Source organism: Zalophus californianus, chromosome 11 (assembly GCF_009762305.2).
Source record: "Zalophus californianus isolate mZalCal1 chromosome 11, mZalCal1.pri.v2, whole genome shotgun sequence".
Classification (NCBI taxonomy): Eukaryota; Metazoa; Chordata; class Mammalia; order Carnivora; family Otariidae; genus Zalophus; species Zalophus californianus.
The window spans coordinates 97,882,795-97,908,805 of record NC_045605.1 but is presented as its reverse complement, the minus strand read 5'-3'; the positions used below and the strand labels follow the sequence as shown (position 1 = coordinate 97,908,805).

Sequence of the window (26,011 nt, the reverse complement as noted above, 5' to 3'; positions counted from 1 at the left end):
TTTTTTGAGGAACCTCCATACTGCTTTCCACAGTGGCTGGACCAATTTACATTCCCACCAACACTGCAAGAGGGTTCCTTTTTCTCCACATCCTCCCTAACACTTGTTATTTCTTGTGTTTGATTCTAGCCATTCTGGTGGGTGTAAGGTGATATCTCATTGTGGTTTTGATTTGTATTTCCCTGATGATGAGTGATGTTGAGGATCTTTTTTTTTCTTTACATTAAGCCTTCGTTCTTTATTTACATCCTTTTTTTTAATTCTTTAAATTTTTATTGTTATGTTAATCACTGTACATTACATCATTAGTTTTTGATGTAGTGTTCCATGATTCATTGTTCGTGCATAACACACAGTGCTCCGTGCAGAACGTGCCCTCTTTAATACCCATCACCAGGCTAACCCATCCCCCCACCCCCCTCCCCTCTAGAACCCTCAGTTTGTTTCTCAGAGTCCATCGTCTCTCATGGTTCGTCTCCCCCTCCGATTCCCCCCCTTCATTCTTCCCCTCCTGCTATCTTCTTCTTTTTTTTTTCTTAACATATAGAGGATCTCTTTATATGTCTTTTGGCCATTTGTATGTCTTCTTTGGAAAGGGACTTCAAGAATTTAGAAAGGTGTGGCTTTAAGAATTACTCTGTGTAGGGGCGCCTGGGTGGCTCAATCAGTTAAGCGTCCAACTCTTGATTTTGGCTCAGGTCATGATCTCAGGGTCATGAGATCAGGCCTTGCATTGAGCTCCATGCTCAGAAGGGAGTCTGCTTGAGATTCTCTCCCTCTCCCTCTGCTCCTACCCCCACTTGTGCCCTCTCTCACTCTCTGTAAAATAAATAAATCTTAAAAAAAAAATTACTGGGGTGCCTGGTTGGCTCAGTCAGTTAAGTGTGTGCCTTCAGCTCAGGTCATGATCCCAGGGTCCTGGGATCGAGCCCCGCGTCGGGCTTCCTGCTCAGCGGGAAGCCTGCTTCTCCCTCTCCCACTCGCCCTGTATGTGTTCCTTCTCTCGCTGTGTCTCTCTCTGTCAAATAAAAAAATAATTACTCTGTATATCCACAGAGAAACAGATAAATAAAACATGGTATATACACACAATGGAATGTTATTGGGCAAAAAAAAAAAAAGTATGAATATGCTAAGACATGGGTAAACCATGAAAGCATGCTATGCAAAAGAAGCCAGACCCAGAAGGCCACATTTTGTGTGATTCCATCTTTTTTTAAATTTTATTTATGTCTTAGAGAGAGAGTACATGCCCACAAGTGGGAGGAGGGGCAGAGGGACAGGGAGAGGGAGAAACAGACTCCCTGCTGAGCGGGGCGCCCGATGTGGGGCTCGATCCGGGACCCTGGGATCATGACCTGAGGCAAAGGCAGACGCTTAACCGACTGAGCCACCCAGGCGCCCCTATATGATTCCATTGTATGAAATCTTCAGAAGAGGCAAATCTGTAGAGACAGAACGTTGTTTAGTGATTGCCTGGGGCAGGGAGGAGGAGGGTGGCATGACTGCTTTTAGGTGCTGGGTTTCTTTTTGGAGGTAATGAAAATGTTCGAAACTTAGATTATGGTGATGGCTGCTCAACTCTGTAAATATACTGAAATCATTGAATTGTGTACTTTAAATAAATGAGTTTTATGATATGTGAATTATATCTCAATAAAGATGATTTTTTTAGAGGGGGCTGGGCAGAGGGAGAGAGAGAATCTTAAGCAGGCTCCATTCCCAGCGTGGAGCCCATCACGGGCTAGATCTCATGACTCTGAGATCATGACCTGAGCCGAAATCAAGAGTCAGGTGCTCAACCGACTGAGCCACTGAGGTGCCCTTCAATAAAGATGATTTTTAAAAATTGCCTGGCTGCTTTGTTTGGGCACAGGTTCAAACTCTTAGTAGATAATCTTTTTTTTTTTTTTAAGATTTATTTATTTATTTATTTATTTGAGAGAGAGAATGAGAGATAGAGAGCATGAGAGGGAAGAGGGTCAGAGGGAGAAGCAGACTCCCCGCTGAGTAGGGAGCCCGATGTGGGACTCGATCCCGGGACTCCAGGATCATGACCTGAGCCGAAGGCAGTCGCTTAACCAACTGAGCCACCCAGGCGCCCCTAAAAACATTTTTAAGTGACATCCAGGGGTTCTTGGATGGCTCAGTCAGTTGAGCACCTGCCTTCAGCTCAGGTCATGGTTCTGGAGTCTCAAGATCAAGCCCTGAGTTGGGCTCTCTGCTCAGCGGGGAGTCTGCTTCTCCATCTCCCTCTGCCCCTCCCCCAGCTTGTGTTCTCTCTCTCTCTCTCTCTCCCCCTCTTAAATAAATAAATAAATAAGTAAATAAATAAATAAATAAAATCTTTTTTTTTTAAGATTTTATTTATTTATTTGACAGAGAGAGACACAGTAAAGAGGGAACACAAGCAGGGGAGTGGGAGAGGGAGAAGCAGGCTTCCCACCAAGCAGGGAGCCCAATGTGGGGTTTGAACCCAGGACCCTGGGATCATGACCTGAGCCGAAGGCAGACACTTAACGACTGAGCCACCCAGGTGCTCTATAAATAAAATCTTTTAAAAAAATGATATCCAGGGTCACCTGAGTGGCTCAGTCGTTAAGCGTCTGCCTTCAGCTCAGGTCATGATCCCAGGGTCCTGGGATCGAGCCCCACATTGGGCTCCCGGCTCGGCGGGAAGCCTGCTTCTCCCTCTCCCACTCCCCCTGCTTTTGTGCCCTCTCTCGCTGTATCTCTCTCTGTCAAATAAATAAATAAAAAATCTTAAAAAAAATGATATCCAGAACTCAGTATCTAAAACAGTTAAAAGCAGAGCTACACTAATTGAAGACAGATAGAGGGCTTGGGCTTGGAACCTTGCCCATTCTGCCTCCTTCAGTCCTTTGTGGCAGGAATGCCTGAGGCTCCTCAATAGAACCCCTGGATTCCAGGGTGCACAACTTAAAAACTGCTAAGTGGTGAGATACCTTCCAACTGTAATGCATTTTCAGCAGGATATGGTAGGTTTGGATGGGTGCCAAGTGTATGTTACAAACCCCAAGTAAGGAAAGAGGGTTGGGGTGGTCATGAAAGACAATGGAGGATATTGAACTCCAAGCCAAGAACATTAAGTAAGAGGGAGTGAGAATTCCAGGCAGAGATTACAGGGGTGAGGCATACCTGAATCACAGATAGAGGATAAACCCAACTGGATCCAAGGGCTCAAGTTGGGGAGGGGTAGAAATAAACCTTAGAAAAGTGTCTTGAATGCAAAGTAAGCCAGCATTCACAACCAGGAGTTCAAGGCACCCTCGTCCTGCAAAATGTCCCCAGGAAGGGTGGGAAAGGGAAGAAAAGGTCACAGGCAGTAAGAAACAGAATCTACTCTCTCCCCTTTGGAGACTCACAGTCGACAGTAACATAAATGCTCTGAGAGATCCTGCATAGGAAGTCTGTGTAATTTTATTAGTCCTTCCTTCTTCTGACCAGCATGACCACAGAACTCATTTTCTCCTCTGTAATACCTGTTAACATCCTGTAAAATTACTATTTTATGGAACATATGTTGGGAAATAATATATAGACCCCCCAGCAAACCATTCTTGTATTGTAGTAATGAATCTTAGGCATCTTAACGTTTGCCAGTTTATGTTTAACAGAGGATTTGGGTTTCTCTTTAGTTCTCTTTTCATAGCTGTAACTTTAAGGTGCAAAAGTGCAAGGAAGGAACGGGCCGAGTTGTGATGTGGCGCATGGGGATCCTCAACAGCTACACCATGGAGTCTACCTTTGGGGGGTCCACCCTGGGTAAGCTCTTGTTTGTGTATCATAGGTCAGCATGGCAAGGGGAGGCCAAGCAAAGCACGGAGGACATGAAATCCCTTTGAAGGCTGGAGAGATGATTGACCTAGAGGATATTCCTAACTGTGCCTTCTGCTGAATTTGACCAAGCTCAATTTCAGGGTGAAATGTTATACTTTACAGGGCAATATAGCATGGCTGTTGCTCAAGACCTGGAATCAGGCAGATCTGGGTTTGACTTTCAGCTCCATTTCCAAGTGGTGTGATCCTGGCTAAGTTACTTAACTCTGCGAACCTCATTTTTTTTTTTAAACCGACAATAACAGTAGTACCCGCCTTGTAGGTCCCACCTAATGAGATAATGCACATAAAGCCCTTGGCATAGCACCTACCATAGAGTAAAACTTCAGTAACTATAGCCATATGACTGCAGACTTATTCATTGCCAAAGATTCTTCTAAACCAAACCAGAACTAGAGGGAGAAAGACCCTGTCCAGAAGCACAATATTCTAGAATCAGAGGTGGTGGTGGTAAGGAATTCTTCATAAATTAGATTGCATTTGCTCATTAGGATTTAATAATAAATGTTTATGGATTTGTTTTCCAGGCCATAAAAGAGATACTCACTTTACCACTGAGGATCTAAAGTCTCTAGGTTACCATGTTTGTGACACCCTTCTGGATTTCTGTGATCCTGACCGAACCAAGGTAAGAGTGGGCTTTCAGGAACAGTGTGATGCTACTGGGATCAGTTTCACATGGGGTCAGGGTCAGCCCAGTGAGATTATAGGTGGTCTTTATTTTCCTCTTAATATTGTTCAGAAGTTTTTATTATCAATAAAGTAAGAAAGCCCCCAGGCTGCACGCTCTCCGCAAATGGCAAGACCTCATAACTTGCCAAGAAGGTAGAAGCCTTCATGCCGACTCTCTGTCAGCACACTTCTCCCTCACTTTGCTTTTCAGAAAAGCAGGAGTCCTCTCTCTTTTCCAAAACGAACCCCTTTGCGCACCTGCCAGCCCCCGACTCCATGGCCTCCCTAAGGTCTGGCCTCATTCATTCCCTCCTCCTTTTCTGTGTCCTCAGTTTTTTCGTCCTCTTACTTCTCAACTGCACGTGCTCTTAGCTGCCCCCGTCCTGACTCGTACACGGGTCTCCTTCGGCCTTGTTTCTTCAGCAGAGTCAGGAGGATAGTTCTATTTCCCTTCATCGCTTAGCTTCTCAAAAGGGAGTCTGTGCTCATGGGCTCAATCTCGCTCCTCTCTCATGCCCCCTCTCAGATGGCCCTGGGGATACTGATACAGACTGCTCTGGATGCAACTGCTTAATAAAACATATTTAAAGGAGAATGCGACCACAACGTGGCCTGTTAAATCACATCTGCCGTGGGCCAAAATCTGAACAACCCCACTCTAACATTTCCTTCCTTGCTATTCAAAAAAACAAAATAAATCAGACCTTTGCATTATTTAAGAAGTTTATTATTGCCTTTAGCCAGAGAAAAGTGCCTAAAGCAGTGTTCAGTGATATTCTGCCCTACAGACTCTTACTACAGCTCATGTAATTTATATGTTAATACGTCCTTACTAGCAGAGGTGACAGCCCACTCATCTTTATGTCCCCAGCAATAAATAAATTGCCTTTCGGTATATACTTAGTAAATATTTGATAAATAAATAAGTAAATAAATGAATAATAAAAAATGTTCTTTTTTTTTCACTTCCATAGTTCATGCAGTGTTTAGCAGAGCTTAAAGAGCTCTTACAACAGGAGATCCATAAGAAATTCAATGAACTTGGACAAGATATGGATTTAGAAGGAAGTTGGAGTGACATCTCTTTGTCTGACATTGAATCCAGGTAACAAACTTCATTTCAAAGAAAAACCAGAGAAGTTCTATTTTATTATTATTATTTTTGTTTGCTCTTGTTGTTTCATTGGTTTTGAACCTCAGGTGCAAAATATTGAATAAATCATGGCACACTTAAATATATTTCATTTCTTCAACAACTGTGTATTGAGTGCCTGTTCTTTGACAGCCTCATTTCTAAGTTACGGAGTTGGGCAGGCAGTATGTGTGGGGCCTTTAGGCAATTGTAAAGCCTTTGTCTTTTACTCCAAGGGAGGTGGAAAGCCTTTGGAAGGTTTTAAGGAGAGAAGTGTCATGTTCTGACTTGGGTTTTAGTTTCAGTAGGAATAGCCTGGCTGCTATGTGGAAAATAGATTGTAGAGAGGGAAGGTGTGTAAACAGGAACATTCATTAGGAGGCTCTTGCAATAATACAGGTAAATACAGACGGTGGTCTAGACCTGAGTAGTTGTAGTGGTTGGGAGTGTATGAATTGGTTGGATTCTAGATATATTCTGAAGTCTCAAACATTAGGACTTTCTTGTGGATTGGATATGGAGCCTGAGAGAAAGAGAATGAGTCCATAATTGGTTGAATGGAGTTGGCTTTTACTGAGATGGGGAAGATCAAGGGGATGGAGAAGGTTAGGGGAATGATGAAGATCCAGAGGCTAGTGTTAGGCACATTCATTCTGAGATGTCTATTAGACATCTAAATGGAGATAGTGGATGGGCAGTTGAATATATGAGTCTGGAGTTCAGTGGAGAGGTCAAATAGGGTCATCATTGGATAGATGATGTTTAAACCTAGAGACTAGGGATACCTGGGTGTCTCAGTCATTTAAGCATCTGACTCTTGGTTTTGGCTCAGGTCATGATCTCAGGGTTGTGAGATCAAGCCCCACATTGGGCTCCATGCTCAGCATGGAGTTGGCTTGAGATTCTCTCCCTCTCCCTCTGCCCCTTTCTCCACTCACATGCATGCACTCTCTCTCTCAAATAAATAAATAAAATCTTTTAAAAAAATAAATAAAAAGATAAATAAACCTTAAGACTAGATGAGATCCCAAGGGAGCAAGTGCAGCTAGAGTAAAGAGAAGGTCCAAGTCTAAGCTGGGTACCACAGCTCTAAGAGGTCACAGAGGTAAGGAGGAGCCAGGAAATGAGGTAAAAAGTCCAGGCTATAGGATCTAGCCACCTGATAACCTTATAACCTCCACCCTCACCCTCTCACACACCGCTATGGCTACACTGGTCTCCTCTTCTTCAGATTTGCCAGGCCCTCTTCTACCTCAGGGCCTTTGCACTAACAGTCCCAGCTGCTGAGAATGCTCTTCCCCTAGATATCTACATGGCTCATCCCTCACCTCCTTCAAGTCTTTGTTTAAATGTCAACGTTTTCAATATGGCCTACCCTTGTTACTCTACTACTACCACTTGTTCCCCAGCCTTGGCCTCCCTGCCATTCAGTCCCTGTCCCTCTGAGGTGCTCTCCTTTTTCCCAAAGCATTTCATCACCTCTGTCCTTCTATGTCATTTACATCTTTATTGTGTTTATTATCTATTGTCTGTTTCCCCCTACAAAGATATGGGTTCCACAAGGTCAGAGATCTTTATTTTGTTCACCTCTGTATCTCATGCACCTAGAACAGTTCCCAGCCTATAGGGAGAGCTCAGTACATATTTGTTGAATTAACTTAGTGGGTAGGATCTCAGCCCCACACTCATAATCTCCACAAGTATTTTAGGAAGCCCGCAGGTGGGTGGGTGTCTCTACAGGTGTGCGAGAACACCTTCTACTCCAGCTTACTGGCCAAGGTGCCTCAAGCCTGCCCCAGCTGCCCTCAGTCAGGTTTCTGGGCTGGACATGGCAGTCCTCGGCCAGAGGTGGCACTGTAGACCGCGGTGGACAGGGCGAAGGGGCTGGTCTCCCTCCTACTCTAAGTGGCACATCGGTATCTGCGCCCTGAAGCCGTTCTGCAGTTCTGAGTCTCCCAAATGTCTCCTTAAGAACCTTAAATCAGAGCATCAGGCCAGGCAGTGTGCCCATTTACCATTTTTCCTCCTCCACTCTCCCAGAATTCTCTGCCTAGCTCTCCAGGACCACTGCAGGAACCATGCTTCACTTTCAGCCTCAACAACAAAATGCCCCTGAATGTCAACCCATTAGGATAGCGCCCAGGGGAAGTCACCTCAGAAACAGGGAGACTGAATTCTAGTATCTAGGGGTACCCTGACACCGTGAGGTAAGAATTACCGAAACCAGCTTGCCAGCATCTGCATTAGGAAGCCGGCTGTCACAAGCCTCCATGGGGCTCCACCTGTCCACTCCCACCGTGACGCAGAAAAGCAGACTGTGAGTGTCCAAGCTGAGTTTGAGTGTGCCCTGTGTGTGCACCTACATGGTCTCCAACATTTTCTGGGGCATACTGCATCTAATGCTTTTATCCTGTTTATTAAAGTCTTCCGTTATCTCCGAAAGGGACTTCAGAGACTCTTATCCAATGGCCTCAAAAGCTACTCTTCAGACTAGAAAAGCCTTTTGAGAACAGGGAATTGGGAATTAGATCAGAGAAGAGAGGGCTTTCTTCCTGCTGTCTTACTGTGGGGTTCCTCATTGTGCGCCAAAGGAAGGGAGGTGGAGTTCACAACAGGATGAAAGGCGTAAGCAAAAGAATGGTTTGAAATGCCATCTTTTCCCAGGAGATCTGAGTTTTGTGCCTGAGACATTTGTTTATATATGGAGGCCATGTGGCCATGTGGTGGAGCACAGTTCCCAGTTCTAGCCCCCACACTCCAGGAAAGGGGAAAATACAATGTAACACTTGAACGATGGATGTGATGGAAGCAGCAAGGGTGGATTATCTGAGCCCTTGTTCAGCCCTAGTTCATCCTAGCCCTTGCAGGAGGGCTGCCCGTTTGTGGGGGAAGACTTTAGATCAGTCTAGGCACGCATCCACAACTTTTGAAGCAGGAATTGGGATAATGAAAGTAGTATTTCTGGTCTCCGACCTACAGAATACTTGTTATCAAATATGTTTATGTGTATATTCAACGCAGTTTTAAAGAGTACCTGGTAGGATCCTTGCTGTCTGAACTGGTACTGGCCAGACAGGAATGAATGAAACAAACCCTGCTTTCAAACAAATCACAGTCCCCTGGTCTTGTCCAGGGCTGCACACTAAGAATCTTCCAGCCTGTCACGGTTGCTGCCAAGGGCAGCTTGGCCCACCTGGCCAGTATTTATTTTGCCACATGGATTGCAAACTCCGTGGGGTCAGGGGCTCTGCCACATTCATCTCTGTGCTTGATGCACTGCCTAGCGTGCAGTACATGTTCAGGATGAATGAATGAATGTGCTTGTCAAGAATTCTTAGTCATTGGGGCGCCTGGGTGGCTCAGTTGGTTAAGCTACTGCCTTCGGCTCAGGTCATGATCCTGGAGTGCTGAGATCGAGTCCCACATCGGGCTCCCTGCTCAGCAGGGAGTCTGCTTCTCCCTCTGACCCTCCCCTCTCTCATGCGTGCTCTCTCTCTCAAATAAGTAAATAAATAAAATCTTAAAAAAAAAAAAAGAATTCTTGGTCATCGAAATGCAGGCATTGGGGGCAAGTAGCAGCCTGAATATCCTAATCCCATGCTGCTGGTCTGGTAAATGTTCCCCTTCCTAGACATTAATAACAGCTGTTTCCCTTTCTTCTTTCCTTCTGGAAACAGCACCAGTGGTTCTGACAGTTCCCTCTCAGACGGTCTCCCTCTTCACCTACTGAACATAGCACATGAGGTAAGATGGGATAGCCTCAGCCCCAGGAAGTAGCAGCCTTAAGGAAAGTATGACCCTCCTGGATAATTTGGTGGAACGTTCCAGCTAAAATCTGTAGAAAAGGGGCGCCTGGGTGGCTCAGTCGGTTAAGCATCTGCCTTCGCCTCAGGTCATGATCCTGGGGTCCTGGATGGAGCCCCGCATCAGGCTCCCTGCTCAGTGAGGAGCCTGCTTCTCCCTCTGTCTCTGTCTGCCACTCCCCCTGCTTGTGCTCTCTCTCTCTCTGTCAAATGAATAAATACAATCTTTATTTTTTTTACTTTTTTAAAGATTTTATTTATTTGAGAGAGAGCAAGCATGAGAGGGGAGAGGGGCAGAGAGAGAGAGAGGGAGAAGCAGATTCCCCTCAGCAGGGAGCCCGACGCGGAGCTCGATCCCAGGACCCTGGGATCGTGACCTGAGCTGAAGGCAGACGCTTAACCTCTGAGCCACCCAGGTGCCCCAGTAAATACAATCTTTAAAAAAAAGTGAAAACCATCTTAAGAGATAGAGGTTGTTAAAAATGACCCATACTTATTTATTTATTTAAGACTTTATTTTTATACTTATGTCTCTACACCCAACATGGGGCTCGAAATCACGACCCCAAGATCAAGAATTGCATGCTCCAGGGCGCCTGGGTGGCTCAGTTGGTTAAGCGACTGCCTGCGGCTCAGGTCATGATCCTGGAGTCCCGGGATCGAGTCCCACATCGGGCTCCCTGCTCAGCGGGGGGTCTGCTTCTCCCTCTGACCCTCTTCCCTCTCATGCTCTCTGTCTCTCATTCTCTCTCTCTCAAATAAATAAATAAAATCTTTAAAAAAAAAAAGAATTGCATGCTCCACCGACTGAGCCATCCAGGCACCCTGACCCATACGTTTTTAAAAAGTGTTTCTTTATTCATGTAGTCATAGTTTTTTGTATTTCCATATATTAAGTGTTTTTTTTGCCTCATCTTGTTCACAGACTTTTTCATATGTAGATGATATAAAAGCTTTAGGAACAACAAAATATTTGTTATAATTCATTATGCACATGATTTCCTAGTTGCATTAAGAAATATCTCCATCATAAGTTGAGCTTAAGGCTGTGCCAGGTGGAGCCAGCCAAATGAGATTGGACCATATAAGTTTTTCAGCTGGATTTACATTGGTATAAGCTTCACCACACCATAGGTCCCTGGATAATTAGTCCTGAACTTCATTTGCTTAATTATTTTTTTTAAAGATCTTATTTATTTATTTGAGACAGAGAGAATGAGAGAGAGAGAGAGCACATGAGAAGGGGGAGGGTCAGAGGGAGAAGTAGACTCCCTGCCAAGCAGGGAGCCCGATGCGGGACTCGATCCAGGGACTCCAGGATCATGACCTGAGCCGAAGGCAGTCGCCCAACCAACTGAGCCACCCAGGCGCCCTCATTTGCTTAATTATTAAAACCACCTTGTGGTAATAGCCAAACTGAATCTTCTAAATTTTTTAAAAAATTGTCTTTTTTTTTTTTAGAAAGAGAGAGGGTGAGCAGGTTGCAGGGGTTAGGGGAGTGCCAGAGGGAGCGGGAGAGAGAGAATCTTTTTTTTTTTTTTTAAGATTTTATTTATTTATTTGAGAGAGAGAGAGAGAGAGAGAAACAGCATGAGAGGGGAGAAGGTCAGAGGGAGAAGCAGGCTCCCCGCTGAGCCAGGAGCCCGATGTGGGACTCAATCCCGGGACTCCGGGATCATGACCTGAGCCGAAGGCAGTCGCTTAACCAACTGAGCCACCCAGGCGCCCGAGAGAGAATCTTAAGCAGGCTCCTCCACACCACAGCACAGAGCCTAATGAGGGGCTCAGTCCCACAACCCTGAGATCATGACTAGAGCCAAAGGAGTCAGACGCTTAACTGACTGAACCGCCTGGGTGCCCCAGCCAAACTGCATCTTTTAACCACACACCTGATGATCAGTATTATCTGTACCTGACATTATTGCCACGACTTACCTGGTTTTATATTTTGAAACACAGATACTTGGTTATTGGTGTAGTTGCCCCTTTGGCAGTATACCTATAGTAGTGGGATTTGGGGATGTTAAATGGGGAGTAGATTCTGCTATGGAGGTACCTGAACTGTTTATTCCCCAAACCAGCAGGAGGTCAGCACCATGGGGCCCATGTACTGGGTTAGCCATTGTGGCTTGAGTGTCCTATGGAAAAGGGCTCCATGTGGGTGGGTGTACCTCTGGAATCCCCAATGATGACTTTCTCTGTGCTTTCTGGAATAGGTGAATCAAAAGAAGAAGATGTATAAGAAGAAAAAAAAGAAGCCACTTCAGACGAGGAAACAGCGAAATGAACAGTATCAGAAAAATAATTTGATGAGGGAGTTAAAGTTAATGGAAGATGTCCCGGTAAGAAGGCTCTGGTCAAAGAGCATTCCATGGACGGAGCAGGACAAGGGGATAAAGTTTACTCTAAACCAGAAAGGGAATGGGGAATGGGGTAGAAGGAAGCTATTTTGAGTTTTTAGCTCTTCCGTGAGTCCTCTGGACATCTCTGAGCAGATCTCAGCCTTGGCCCACCAATTCTGTTCTACACTCTGGCATGGGTTTTGATCATGGTGGTTACTGGAGAAGTGGTGGCTGGAGCCAGTCCAGGTTTGCTGGGTAGCTCAGGTGTCCGGCCTTGTCCAGTATAGGGATGCTGGGCTCCTTCCCAGTCTCCTCCCAGCTGCCATCCCCACTCCATGCCCCCTGCTTCCTAATGATGAAAATGCTTTCAGACGTAGAGATTTTACTGTTGAGCGAATTGGGTCAATTATGAGTAGAGTAATTGCAATGGATCAATTGAAAAATATTCTCTTTGCACTCATTCCTTCCAGGAAAGGGCAGGGTTTGCTTCTACTCTGCAAAAACAGCCTACCTTTTTCAGAAATTCAGAGAATGCCAGTTCTTCCACGATGCGAAATGACAAACCAAGGTTGAATGAGGTAGTAGTTTTGCTTGCCTTTTTTTTTTTTTTTAACTCATTCATAGAAAATTTATCAGAACTTTTTTTGGGTAATATATTTAAAGTGTGCAACGTGGTATTTGATATATTTACACACAGTGAGAGGGTTCCCAGCACTGAGTTAATTAACACATTTACCACCTCAGGTAGTTACTTTTTTTTCTTTAATAACTGAAAGTTTATACCCTTTTGCCATCTTCTCCTTATTTCCCCACTCCCCAGCAACCACCATTCTGCTCTCTGTATCTACGAATTTGATCTTTTATTTTAGGTTCCACATTTAAGTGATACCATGCAGTATTTGTCTTTCTCTCTCTGCCTCCTTTCACTCAACATGATGCCCTCCGGGTTCATCCATGTTGTCACAAATGGCAAGATTTCCTTCTTTTTAAGACTGAATAACATTATTTGCAGATATTTTCTCTCATTCCATAGGTTTTCTTCTGATGTTTTTTAAGTAATCTCTACCCCCACCATGGGGCTTGAGCTCACAGAGTCATATGCTCTACCAACTGAGCCAGCCAGGTACCCCTGCCTTCTGACTTTGTTAATGATTTCCTTTGCCGTGCAGAAGCTTTTTAGTTTGATCTAGTCCCACTTATTTATTTTTGCTTTTGGTGTCAAATCCAAAAAATCATTGCCAAGACCAGTGTCAAGGAGCTTATCCCCTATGTTTTATTTTCAGAGTTTTATGGTTTCAGGTCTTAAGTTTAAGTTGTTGATCCATTTTGAGTTGACTTTAGTGTGTGGTACAAGATGGGGTATGGTTTCATTCCTTTGCATGTGGATATCTAGTTTTTCTAATACCATTTATTGAAGAGACGATCTTTTCCCCATTGTATATGTTGACTCTTTTGTAAAAAATTAATGGATCATATATGCATGAGTTTATTTCTGAGCTCTCTATCCTGTTCCATCTTTGACTCTTTGTTGCAGATTCTCTGATTTTTCCAATTAATATGTCTCTTCCATAGGCTGAAGAATACAATAGGCCTCTATCTGTGTCACCCTCCTCTTGGTGCCACCAGGAGCAGGGGAACCTTAAAATTACTGGGGACATTGACACTATTTTGGATTAGACACTACTGAAGTCTGACAACCATTGATTTGTGATTTTACACCTAGAACATAAGAACAGGGGCTGCATCATCTGTCCATCCCTCCATTCAACACAACGCAGAGTACTAACCACTATACGATCACGGCACATCCCTCCATTCAACAAATTGAACTATGCAACCACTACAGGCTACACCCTCTACTGCGTGCTGGGAATGCAACATTGAACAAAACACTATCTCTGCCTTAGGGACCTTAGAGTCTACTGGGGATTTTAACAAGGAAGCAGGAAATTACATCACAGAGTAGGATGAAGTAGGAACACAGAGGAAATGTGCCCAGTCATTTTTTAGTACTTTGGAATTGTGTGGCTATAAAATCTTTGGTTGGGTTTTTTAAGATTTATTTATTTTAGATTAAGAGAGAGAGAGAGGCAAGGGGAGGTGCAGAAGGAGAGGGAGAGAGAGAATCTCAAACAAATTCCCTGCTGAGCGCAGAGCTTGATGTGGGGCTTGATCTCACAACCCTGAGGTCGTGACCTGAGCTGAAATCAAGAGTTGGACGCTCAATCGACTGAGCCACCCAGGTGCCCCTTTGGTTTTTTTATGTATAAAAATAAGTTTTGGTGGGGCACCTGGCTGGCTCAGTCAGAAGAGCATGCCACTCTTGATCTTGGGGTCATGAGTTCAAGCCCCACATTGGGTGTAGAGATTACTAAAAATAAAAATAAAGTTTAAAAAAATTTAAAAATAAGTTTTGTATCTTAAAAATAAGTATCTTAAAAATAAATATCTTAAGATAACTCTTAGTGGATAGGGTGCGTAATAGGCCCTTCTCATGCAGAATGCTACCCTGTGGTTAGCAGTGATATAATGCGGTACCACTGTGTTACACTGAAGAACCCCCACAGAGCACGGCCCACAGTGAGCGTCATTTGGGGTCTAGTGTGATGACTGCAAGAGCACAGCTTTCAAGTCCGTCTTGAGTTCAAATTCCAGCCTCACTATCATTTTTCATGAGTTACTTAACCACTCTGGGACTTAGTTTCTGGGTAATAATACATGCATCATAAACATTGTTGAGAAAATTAGATGTGAAACTGTGTAAAGTGCCTGGCATATGGTAGGCACTCCATGAATATTAGTTTCCGTCTTTTCTTCAAGTTATTATTTATTTGTGGCTTGCCTCTTTCCGTGTTACAGTACCGTAATGACTTAACATGCAGGAATAAAAAACCCTCAGTGTCTATTCTGTGTAATCACACTTGTGCAAGTGGGAACTTTAGTGAGAATGTGTTCGTTTATCTCCGTCACAGCTACGTGGGAGAGACAAGGGCACCTCCCTGGACCCATCAAAAATGGCCTCCTTGATCCTGACGAAGAATAAAGAGAGAATGCAGGTATTTCACCTACGATGTATACATGTATGCCAGCAACTAATTTGATTTGGCTTTCAAGGGTATGACGTGATCTGGAGGGGTAGTGATCCACAGTCCACAGTTTCACCTTCTAGGATTTGCTCCGCTCAGGAGCATGTCTAAGCCACCTGACTACCAAGGGACACAGCCCCACAAGGTGCCGCAGGATGGGAGGAATCCCACCTTGAGCTAAAAGCTTACCCTGGAGAATTTAGTTTCATTTTAGCAGGCATTTGTTAGGCAGCTGTTATTTTGTAAGTCTGTGGCAGCAGCTGAGGTAACAGTGATAGTGAATAATGCAGCGGTTCTCAGCCCTCGGAGATGTTAACAACAAACCGGGGTGCCGCCATCAGTAGTGAGGTACCTCACGTCCAGAGGTCCCAGAGACTGTTCAATACCAAGGTTTGTGAATGTTGTGAATGGTTTGCTTTTTTAAAGGAGTTAGAATGAGTTAGTATTTATCCCTCTAATAACATCTCTCTTGCTCATTTGCATTTGCATTTTCTTTCCTGAGAAGGAGGAAAAAGAGGTGGAGAAACAGCTAGTCAGCTGTCGTGTCAGCCCTGGGGAGTCTATGGAAGGGTGCTGCTCACATGCGCCTAGGGCGAACAAAGATTAAGAACCACTGGACTAACATGGGTATACTAGAGAGAATGGATGGTTCTCCCAAGGGGAGGTCCCTGCTGTTTTCCCAAGGCTGTTGTTCGGGACTTCTCAGATCGGTGCTCCCATTTACCCATCCGTATCTTAGGGAGACCCTACAAGATGCGGGGCCCCTTGAGGACTGTAAGACATGATCCCTCCCTTAAGCAGCAGTCCTCTAGGAGGGGTGGCAAGATAGAGTCCACTCACCATGACACTGCAGAGCTTGGAGAGCAGTGGGAAGACAGGTGTAGGTAAATTCAAATCAAAGAGGATTTCTGTCCTGACAGGCAGGTGAGCCACGAGCTGCCCCCTCTCCTCGGAGGTATTCACTGCAGGACATCCCCAGTTTGCTCAAGCCACATGCCACAGTTGGAACCTCTTAGGCTGCAACATGTAACCAGGGATTCAGTTAAACCCAATGTAGCAGGTGAATGCCATCCAGGCTTTTACCTTTGCCTCCATTTTCTTCCTCTTCTTCTTCTTCTTTTTTTTTTTAATATTTTATTTATTTGTTTAAGAGAGAGAGAGCATGAGCAGGGGGAGGGTCAGAGAGAGAAGCAGACTCTCGCTGAGCAGGGAACCTGACATGGGGCTCGATCCCAGGATCCCGGAACCATGACCTGAGCTGAAGGCAGACGAAGGCAGACGCTTAACCAACTGAGCTACCCAGGCACCCCCACCTCCATTTTCGGGCGGAACATTTCTCTAGCAGAGACATAGGCATTTAACTCACAGGCATAGATAAGCAGAGTCACAAACAGTGGGGCAGTCTCCAATCTTGTAGATTAAGTTCTCTTTGTGTAAGGTCTCTAGAGAGTTTATGAAATGCAGTGTTTGAACTCAGGGCCATTAAGGACCTTTCTTCAGCTCTCTGAAGGCCTAGGGCAAATGCTTGATTCACCTCTGCCCTGGAACCACATCAACTACTTTGTACTTTGGTATTTGGGGGGAAATGCAAATACTTCTAACTCCTTGTAAAACCAACCCCAACCCTAACTATAACTTTAGAAATTGCAACCTAAAATGATTCAACTTTTATATCTTGTTTGCACAGACAGAGAAGCCAGGATTCATAGTGTCATGCTCTCCAAAGAGAAGCACAAATCCCAGCCAAGAGCCGGTTCCAGATATGAAGCCAAACTGGTCCAGGAACAGATATCCTGCCACAAGGAGAGGCCGCACCACCATGACGGTGTACCCATTCTTGCACATATACACATACCCGTAGGCTGCCGTGTTTTGGGTCAGACACATTCTGTAATGAGGGGAGTTGTATGATTGGGAGCTACGTTCACTTGCGGTGTACTGTGTTGTGTGTTCATCGTGCACTGACCTTACACTGTGTGCTCACATTGCGTGCAAGCCCTCACGATACATACCTCATGAATTAGATTACTTTTTTTCACAAAGTAAAATTTTATTATGATGTATAGAAAAGCTTCCTTTGTCAGAAATTGAAGTGTGTGCTCCTGAACCTAGAGCCCAGATATACATTTTAACCAGTAGACATTCTCTCTAAAATTATGTGCAAATCAATTTTAAGAGTTCAAATTCTATTTTAAACATATTCTGGGAGTGTGCTTTGTTCAAAAAAAGTCTTCTGTCAAAGCTTTCTAGCAATGAATGGTCAATGATTTCTCAGGTTTGCTCATGCTAAGGTGTTACCACATAGAGAAAACAATTCATGTATTAGCCGGAGTTTAGTATGACATATATTATGTTCAACACGGTTACGTACATTTTTTAACCCACTGATTAAAATTCTTTCTCTCTAGCCAGTTGTTTCCTTTGATCGGTTAACTGCATCACCTTACGTGAACAGGTGTTTTGTATTTTTAGCTTTCTCTCGAGCAGCAACTGCAGCCTGCCATGTCCACATGCTGGGGTCATGTTGAAGAAGGGTCACTTGAGTTCATGCCAGGCCTCCTGTTTTCACTTTCCCCTCTTCCTATCACATCGAACTGAAAGTTTCCCGGTGTATTTTTCACTATCACTTGTAAACTCCGTCAGCCACCACCATGACCTGGATGACTAATGATTAGAACCACATGGCAACACAAATTTTAGTACAAGTCCAGCATCTGTGCTTTTTTTTTTTAATATTTTATTTATTTATTTGACACAGAGAGAGAGATCACAAGCGGGGGTGAGGGGGAAGGGCAGAGGGAGAGGGAGAAGCAGGCTCCTGGCCGAGCGGGGAGCCTGATGCAGGGCTTGATCCCAGTACCCTGGGATCATGACCGGAGCAGAAGGCAGACACTTAACCAGCTGAGCCACCCAGGTGTCCCTTTTTTTTTTTTTTAATAGACTTTATTTTGAGAACAGTCTCAGATTTATAGAGAAATTGAGGACACAGTACAGAGAATTCCCAAATACTGCCCACCCCACATCCTGCCTCACACACTGCATGAGTCTTTTTAAAGGTGATGATACCTGCCTGAGCTCTTTTTTGTTTGTTTGGTTTGGTTTCTAATAGGGAATACTTCATGAACTTCCGTGTCTTCCTTCTGCAGGGGCCATGCTAAATTTTCTCAGTATCTGTAACTACTTTAGTGTATGTGCTGCCAAAGCGAGCCTCTGCCCTTCCCCTATTCCATACCTTACTCACACCCTAAAACCTAAACTCACACCAGAAAACTCAGCATTTTAAGTATCTAGAAAGCACACAGCCAAAACCCCACTTTTTGTCCCAAAGAGGATATCTTTCAAAGACAAATCCCTAAACAGTTACTGTTTCAAAGGTTTACTGCTGAGGGCAAACCTTTGAAAGTTGTTCGGAAATACTTGTTTTTGCTTCAAATAATTTTGGATAAAGTTTATAAAAAGTACCCCAGTATGATGATATTTTTGGAATAAAAAATCAGAATATGCAGGGGCACCTGGGTGGCTCAGTTGGTTAAGCCTCCAACTCTTGATTTCAGCTCAAGTCGTGATCTCAGGGTCGTAGGATTGAGCCCTGTTTCGGGTTCTGCGCTCAGCTCAGAGTCTGCTTGTCCCTCTCCCTCTGCTTCTCCCCCCATCTCACATGCACTCTCTATCTCTAAAATTTAAAAATTAAATCTTAAAACATAAATAAGTTAATCTTTAAAAAAATCAATATGTGATCAGATTCTTCCCCCAAATTTACGAGATTTTTCATAAAACATGCCCTTTTATATTCAACACTGAGGATTTATGGTCTGAGATGATTGGTAAGAGTTGGCGACAATGTATAGAAAAGAATCATAAAATGGTTATTGTACTTCACCCATTAAACTCTTTGGAGTGATGGATTGATAAAATTTTGCCTGCTTAAGCAATCAAGATCTGTGGGGTTATGATCATAGGCAGAGGGGGAGGGAGAGAATCTCAAGCAGACTCCACGCTCAGCACAGAGCCCAACACGGGACTTGATCTCAGGACCCTGGGATCATGACCTGAGCTGAAATCAAGAGTCAGACGCTTAACTCACTGTCACCCAGGTGCCCCTTTAAGTACTTTTTGAAAGTAAAAAACTTCCTGAGATGGGGGCAGGGGGGAAGCTTCCTGAGATGTAGTTTGGATGCTCAGATATTGAAGGGGCAAAAGGGAGAGAATCCACGCAGTCCAGGCACAGCCTCCACATCTGGTAGTCGCCCAAACGTGGTGTGGCTCAAGTTGAGCCCTGCTCAGCTCACAGACCTGCAAAGGAGCAGCTGTATGTTTTCCTTAGAAGAGAGGCAAGCTTTCCTGCTCCGGGGATTAGGGAGAAGTGCCCCACCCCGCATTTACATGCTACAGCGTCTAGCAGTCAGAGTGCCTGTCATTTCTCATTGTGCTTTTTTTTTAAAAAATATTTTATTTATTTGTTTGACAGAGAGCACAAGCAGGGGGAGTGGCAGGCAGAGGGAGGGAGAGAGAGAGAGAGAGAGAGAGAGAGAGAGAGAGAGAGAGAGAGAGAGAGAGAGAGAGAAGCAGGCTCCCTGCGGAGCAGAGAGCCTGATGCGGGGCTCGATCCCAGGACCTGAAAGCAGATGCTTAACCGACTGAGCCACTCAGGTGCCCCTCATTGTGCTATTGGTAGGAGGCTGAGAGGGGTGCCTCTAGCTGGAAACTTTAAAATGACAAACTAAGGGCGCCTGGGTGGCTCAGTGGTTGAGCGACTGCCTTCGGCTCAGGTCATGATCCTGGAGTCCCGGGATCGAGTCCCACGGCGAGCTCCCTGCTCAGCGGGGAGTCTGCTTCTCCCTCTGAGCCTCCCTCCCCTTATGTGCTTTCTCTCTCTCAAATAAATAAATAAAATCTTTAAAAAAATAGTTTAAAAATTTTTTTTAAAAATGACAAACTAAGATAATTGATTCTGTGTAGACATAACAAATCTCCTGCTGCAGGACAAACAACCCAAAGCATCTTGATCACTAAGAGTGAATCGTGAGAATGGAATCAGGGAAAAGGGGAAAAAAGCATTTTAGTCAGGTCAGAGGCCAAGATCAACTTGACATTCAACAGTTGTCGACAAAGGTTAGGGTCGGGGGCAGTGCCTGGCTGGCTCAGTCGGTAGACCATGCGACTCTTGACCTCAGGGTCCTGAGTTTGAGCCCCACATTGGGCATAGAGATTACTTAAAATGTATACATATTTTTAAAGGGAAAAGGGAAAAATAATGAAAATTTTTTTTTAAGATTTTATTTATTTGACAGAGAGACACAGCGAGAGAGGGAACACAAGCAGGGCGAGCGTGAGAGGGAGAAGCAGGCTTCCCGTCAAGCAGGGAGCCCGATGCGGGGCTCGATCCCAGGACCCCGGGATCATGACCTGAGCAGAAGGCAGACGCTCAACCACTGAGACACCCAGGTGCCCCGAAACAATGTATTTCATACTCTGTTTTCTTTATAAATCAAATGCATGGTCACTGATAGCATTTTTTAAGATTCAAGATGGATTTCAGGTGAACATATTTTCTTTAGCAGTCTTACTTTTGGGACCGTGTGGTCACAACTGCTGTCCTCAGTGGAGAGCACCTCCACTGTCTTTGGAGAAGTGACAACACCTCTTGAAAGTGGCAGAAACACGTCCAAACAGGTAAGGTGAGTTTCTGATGGAACATTAGATATAGGAACTCTGTATGGACATAGTCTCCTTGAAAAAAAAAATAGGTTTTTTGTTTTTTGGGTTTTTTTTTTTTTTTTGGTGATTAAAAAGGTGCAAGGAGGGTGCCTGGGTGGCTCAGTTGGTTAAGCGACTGCCTTCGGCTCAGGTCATGATCCTGGAGTCCCTGGATCGAGTCCCACATTGGGCTCCCTGCTCAGCAGGGAGTCTGCTTCTCCCTCTGACCCTCTTCTCTCTCGTGCTCTCTATCTCTCATTCTCTCTCTCTCAAATAAAAAAATCTTTAAAAAAAATAAAAAAATAAAAAGGTGCAAGGATTTTGGAGATCTCCTAGTACCTGGCCACTCCGATTGTACCAGTGATCTCCGGTTTAGTTATGTTGTCAGCAATGCTGATCCCAGCTTTCAGCAAAAATGCCACACAAAAGGCTCTACTTTACAGAAACAGAACTGCTACTTCTGGTTTTCCAGGCTGTTCTCAGACTAGTTCTGCTTTCATTACCTAGAATAGCAGAGATGTTTCCAGAGCTCAGAGACTTGGCACCTTCTGCACAGGATGCCTTTGACACGACAAGCTTACTCTGTCCTTTAAACTACAAAGGCAAACTGTAAGGCATGGCTAGGTTTAGCTGAGCTACATTCCATCAGGGACCTTTCTATTTCTTAGTGGAATATTCCTGGGGAAGATAAGCCCGCCTCTGTTAATGCTTGCTGAGGCCCAGCATCTTTGTCCCCTTTTCCTCACCCTGATGCTGCCTGATCAAATAAAAGGAAGCTCTGAATTAATTTTCCCCTTTAAGTGGGTTCCAACTTAACTTTATGCAGCTCATGGTCTTCAAGAAACAAGCTTCCTTGTGAAACTGGGTTGAGAAAAGCATTGTTTTAATTAGTACATCTTACAGACAAAGCTCTGGTGACAAAGCATACACCACATGTCCAGAGCAATGCTTGCTTTAATACGAGTCAAAAGAAAGGAAGATCCCCAAGAATATAGAAAAGAAAGAATGCTACCAGGAAATTCGGACTCCCTGGGATCCTTCTTCCCTAAGATATGCACTCTTCCCACCGATTCATCCATCAAAAAGAATGCACCAAGCAGTGACCAACACGTGGGAACACCATTCCTGCCCCTGTGCTTCAAACCCAGGTAGGAAACCAAGACTCGTTCTGCGCTACAACAAACCAGTCGGGAAGACATTCTGCTATCTTCAGAACGTGGTGGTGGGTTAAAGAAAGCCACCAACTTAAATTTAAAGCCCCTTGGTCTGAACCCTACCCAGGCTGGGGCGGGGGGAGGAGGTGTGGACCTGTTTCCTGCCCTTAAAGTGAAGCGACTGTCCTGGGAAAATAATCTCCAAGGTCTCTTCATTTTTACAAAATCGCATTTATCTTAACACTTCTCACAGCTGTTGATCAGACACTATTGTGCCCGAGACAGCCTCCCTCTTCAGGCCGGGCCAGGGTGGTCTTCTCTCTCAGCCTCTGCTCCTTGGGGAAACAAAGGTTCTTTGGTTGCTCGAAGTCCAGCCCCTTCCATCTTGCCCCCAGCCAGATTTGGTCCAAGCCATCTCTCCTCCCAGTCCCCTGAACTGGCTACTCCTAGACCGTGGGATTCAGTGACCAGCAATTACTTCAATAAACCCCTTCGCAGCCCAGACCACATCCCAGTGACTCTTTCTCCCTCTTGGCTTCACTTCCTCCCCCATTCAGCCCAGACTGCAGGGCACATATGTCAACCATTCTCTTGCCAGCACCCCGGAGTCCTTGCTCTCTGTCCTTCTGCCACATCCACCTGGTAGTTCCCCAATGTTGGATCAGTCTAGCCATCCCAACCATCTGTCTTCTCTACTCCTACACCCAGGCTGTCAAGATGGCTGCAAGAAAACATGCCCTCAAGTGAACTGGGGCCACTGCTCATGGATCCCCTCCAGCCTCTGAAATTAACTTCCTGCTTCTGAAACTGAAGTTCCCTCAGCTTCCTCCTTGCAGGGCTATTTTACACCCCCTCCTTTTCCTCAAGGGCTCTGCCCCTCCCTGTTACCATTACCCTGCCAGCTAACAACCTTGCTAGGATGTGATGGTGAAGAAGGTGCTGGTGGGGCACTGATGGAGGGGGGGGCGGGTAGGAAGAGAGATTCAACCAAGTTCTGAACTATCTTTAGTAGGTTTGTTTATGTGCTGGTATTAGCAAAATGATTCTGAAACTCTTTTAGATGTATTATATGACTGAGCAAATGAATACAGGAGTTGATGTTAAGAGTCGGGGCTCTCGGGGTGCCTGGGTGGCTCAGTCGTTAAGTGTCTGCCTTCGGCTCGGGTCATGATCCCAGGGTCCTGGGATCGAGCCCCGCATCGGGCTCCCTGCTCCGCGGGAAGCCTGCTTCTCCCTCTCCCACGCCCCCTGCTTGTGTTCCCTCTCTCGCTGTGTCTCTCTCTGTCAAACAAATAAAATCTTTAAAAAAAAAAAAGAGTGGGGGTTCTCAAGCCGGAAGAAGAAACACACAATTTCATGGAGGGAAACAAGAAAAACTGTGACAATGGATTGGAATTGGAGACATCAGTGCGGACTCACGATTTCTAGAATATGTATAGGTGAGTACATTCATATGTGTATATATACATGTATGCATGTATATTCAGCTCTGTCTGCTAAAAGGGCCTAAAATCACATTCCACTACATTAGCAATAAGCACATTTTGCCCTGAGATCTTGTTCTCTAATACCACTCCCACCTAAAAGGAATCACGTTTTTTTTTTTTAAGATTATTTATTTGAGAGAGAGAGAGCAAGAGAGAGGTGGGGAAGGGCAGAGAGAGGGAGAAAGAGTCTTAAGCAGATTCCGTGCTGAGCAGAGAACCCAACGCAGGGCTTGATCCCATGACCCTGAGATCACGACGTGAGCTGAAACCAAGAATCGGACACTTAACTGAGCGAGCCACCCAGGCGCCCTGGAATCAGGGTTTTTTTAGAGAAATGGCTGATTCCAGGGCCGGGGCATTGTAGATATGAGATGAGGAGCCTGGAACATTGTGTTAATGCCAAAAAGTAAAAAAGTACTTAAAAAAAAAAAAAGTAGGAGGCATGTCACAGGATAAAGGAGCCAGCTTTGAAGGGGCTGCCCGGAGCCAAATCTGGGATATTAGGCACCAAAATGATTAAGGCATTAATAAATTATACCCCATTGAAAAAAATCAGAATCAATGAGTTCATGTCCTGAAAGAGGAGAGAAAGGAGGGCTCTGGCTCAAGTGGAATGACACTGAGAGCCGAACAGGGGGTATAGGAGGGAGTTTTGTAGCCATCACAGTGAAATGGACAAGAATCATCCATGGAGGCTAAATTTAGGAGGAAACATGATGAGGAGCAGGATGAGGTTTTCCTTCTTCTTCTTTTTTTTTTTTTTAAGATTTTATTTATTTATTTGAGAAAGGGAGAGAGAGAGCATGAGAGGGGGAGTGAGAGACGGAGAAGCAGGCTTCCCACCGAGCAGGGAGCCCGACAGGGGACTCGATCCCAGAACTAAAGGATCATGACCTGAGCCGAAGGCAGTTGCTTAACCAACTGAGCCACCCAGGTGCCCAGGATGAGGTTTGTTTATTTATTTATTTATTTATTTATTTATTTATTTATTTATTTATTTATTTTCAGGATAAGGTTTTAAAGTGTCCACTCAGGGGGCGCCTAGGTGACTCAATTGGTTAAATGTCTAACTTCAGCTCAGGTCATGGTCTCAGGGTCCTGGGATCGAGCCCTGCATCATGTCAAGCTCCCCACTCAGCAGGGGGTCTGCTTCTCCCTCTGCCCCTCCCCCCACCCCCATGCTCTCTCGCCCTCTCTCTCTTAGATAGATAGGTAAATGAAATCTAAAGTGTCCACTCAAATTGCTTGTTAGTTGAAAGGGAAAAGATACTATGAAATGAGGAAATTGGATGCACTTTGACAGAGCGACCACTGAAGGGCAGAGAGACATCAAGTGCCTTCTGATGTGATGCTTGAGAAAGATGTGTCACTTATGTAGTATTCCGGTCAGAAATGCATACACTGAATCTGATCAGGAAGAAACATAAGGCAAAGCCAAAATAAAGAACATTCTACCAGAAATTAGGATATGGACTCTGGCATCAGAATTCCTGGGCTCAATCAAAAGGAATGAGATCTTGCCATTTGCAACGACGTGGATGGAACTGGAAGGTGTTATGCTGAGTGAAATAAGTCAATCAGAGAAAGACATGTATCATATGACATCACTGATATGAGGAATTCTTAATCTCAGGAAACAAACTGAGGGTTGCTGGAGGAGGGGGGGAGGGATGGGGTGGCTGGGTGATAGACATTGGGTAGGGTATGTGCTATGGCGAGCGCTGTGAATTGTGCAAGACTGTTGAATCACAGATCTGTACCTCTGAAACAAATAATGCAATATATGTTAAGAAAAAAAAAAGAAGAAGATAGCAGGAGGGGAAGAATGAAGGGGGGAAATCGGAGGGGGAGACGAACCATGAGAGACGATGGACTCTGAGAAACAAACTGAGGGTTCTAGAGGGGAGGGGGGTGGGGGGATGGGTTAGCCTGGTGATGGGTATTAAAGAGGGCACGTTCTGCGTGGAGCACTGGGTGTTATGCACAAACAATGAATCATGGAACACTACATCAAAAACTAATGATGTAATATATGGTGCTTAACATAACAATAACAATATAAATAAATAAATAAAAATAAAAACGTATACACTCAAAAAAAAGATTCCTGGGCTCAAACGCTAGCTCCACTAGCTCTGTGACCGTGGGAAAGTTACCCTCACAGCCTCCATCTCCTCATCTGCAATCAGGATCACTAGCAGAACCCACCTCTCAGGGGAGCTGGGAGGACGGGCTGGGAAAATGCACACAACGCAGAGTGCCCTACATACGGGACGCGCTGGGGAATGGTTAGCACCACCCTGGCTTCCTTCCCTTTGTTCTCAGAGAAAAAAAGTGCCCAGCTAGGGTTTAAGGCTAATTTTCAATTCCATCTCCCCCTGTTATCTTCTCAAACTTTTTGCATTGCTTTATCCCTTCTTCCATTTGTCTCCCTCTTTACCAGCAACTTCCCTGTAGCCTAAAAACATACCAAGCCTCTACTATCTTTCAAGAAAACACAAAATCTTCGACCATTCTTTACCATCTCCACTGCCTCCCACCCAAAGCTCTCCCCTCCCTTCATAAAAACCACCATTGATTAGAGGCCTGCTATGCACCAGGAACTTTACCCTACATGGCAGATAGCCATGATATGCATTTCACAGATGAGAAAATTTGGGCTGAGAGAGGATTTGAACCTAGATCTGCCTCATACTAGAACCGTCCAGTTAGGTGGCCATGGAGCACTTGAAATGGGACTAGTTCAAACTGAGATGTGCGGTAGATGTAAATACATA

At 44.8% G+C, this 26,011-nt stretch overlaps 1 protein-coding gene and 1 non-coding gene across 6 annotated transcripts in view; one reads left to right on the top strand and one right to left on the bottom strand.

Annotated features, from left to right (window-relative positions):
- Positions 1-17,301, top strand: part of AGBL2 (ATP/GTP binding protein like 2) — a 39,466-nt gene extending 22,165 nt beyond the window's left edge. For 4 of the 5 annotated variants that reach the window (XM_027577765.1, XM_027577763.1, XM_027577766.1 and 1 more), the window contains 8 exons: positions 3,660-3,786; positions 4,389-4,489; positions 5,508-5,638; positions 9,343-9,409; positions 11,685-11,810; positions 12,281-12,388; positions 14,783-14,866; positions 16,584-17,301. In XM_027577765.1, coding sequence (XP_027433566.1) covers positions 3,660-3,786; positions 4,389-4,489; positions 5,508-5,638; positions 9,343-9,409; positions 11,685-11,810; positions 12,281-12,388; positions 14,783-14,866; positions 16,584-16,757 — 918 coding nt within the window. In that variant the 3' untranslated portion in view covers positions 16,758-17,301. Of the gene's footprint in view, positions 1-3,659; positions 3,787-4,388; positions 4,490-5,507; positions 5,639-9,342; positions 9,410-11,684; positions 11,812-12,280; positions 12,389-14,782; positions 14,867-16,583 lie in introns of those variants that run through there. The other variant, XM_027577767.1, reaches the window with a different exon arrangement.
- Positions 17,302-17,997: 696 nt separating this feature from the next.
- LOC113915583 lies at positions 17,998-18,102 on the bottom strand. The gene has a single exon (XR_003517730.1). It is a non-coding gene; the product is annotated as a U6 spliceosomal RNA (small nuclear RNA).
- Between the last annotated feature and the right edge of the window lie 7,909 nt (positions 18,103-26,011).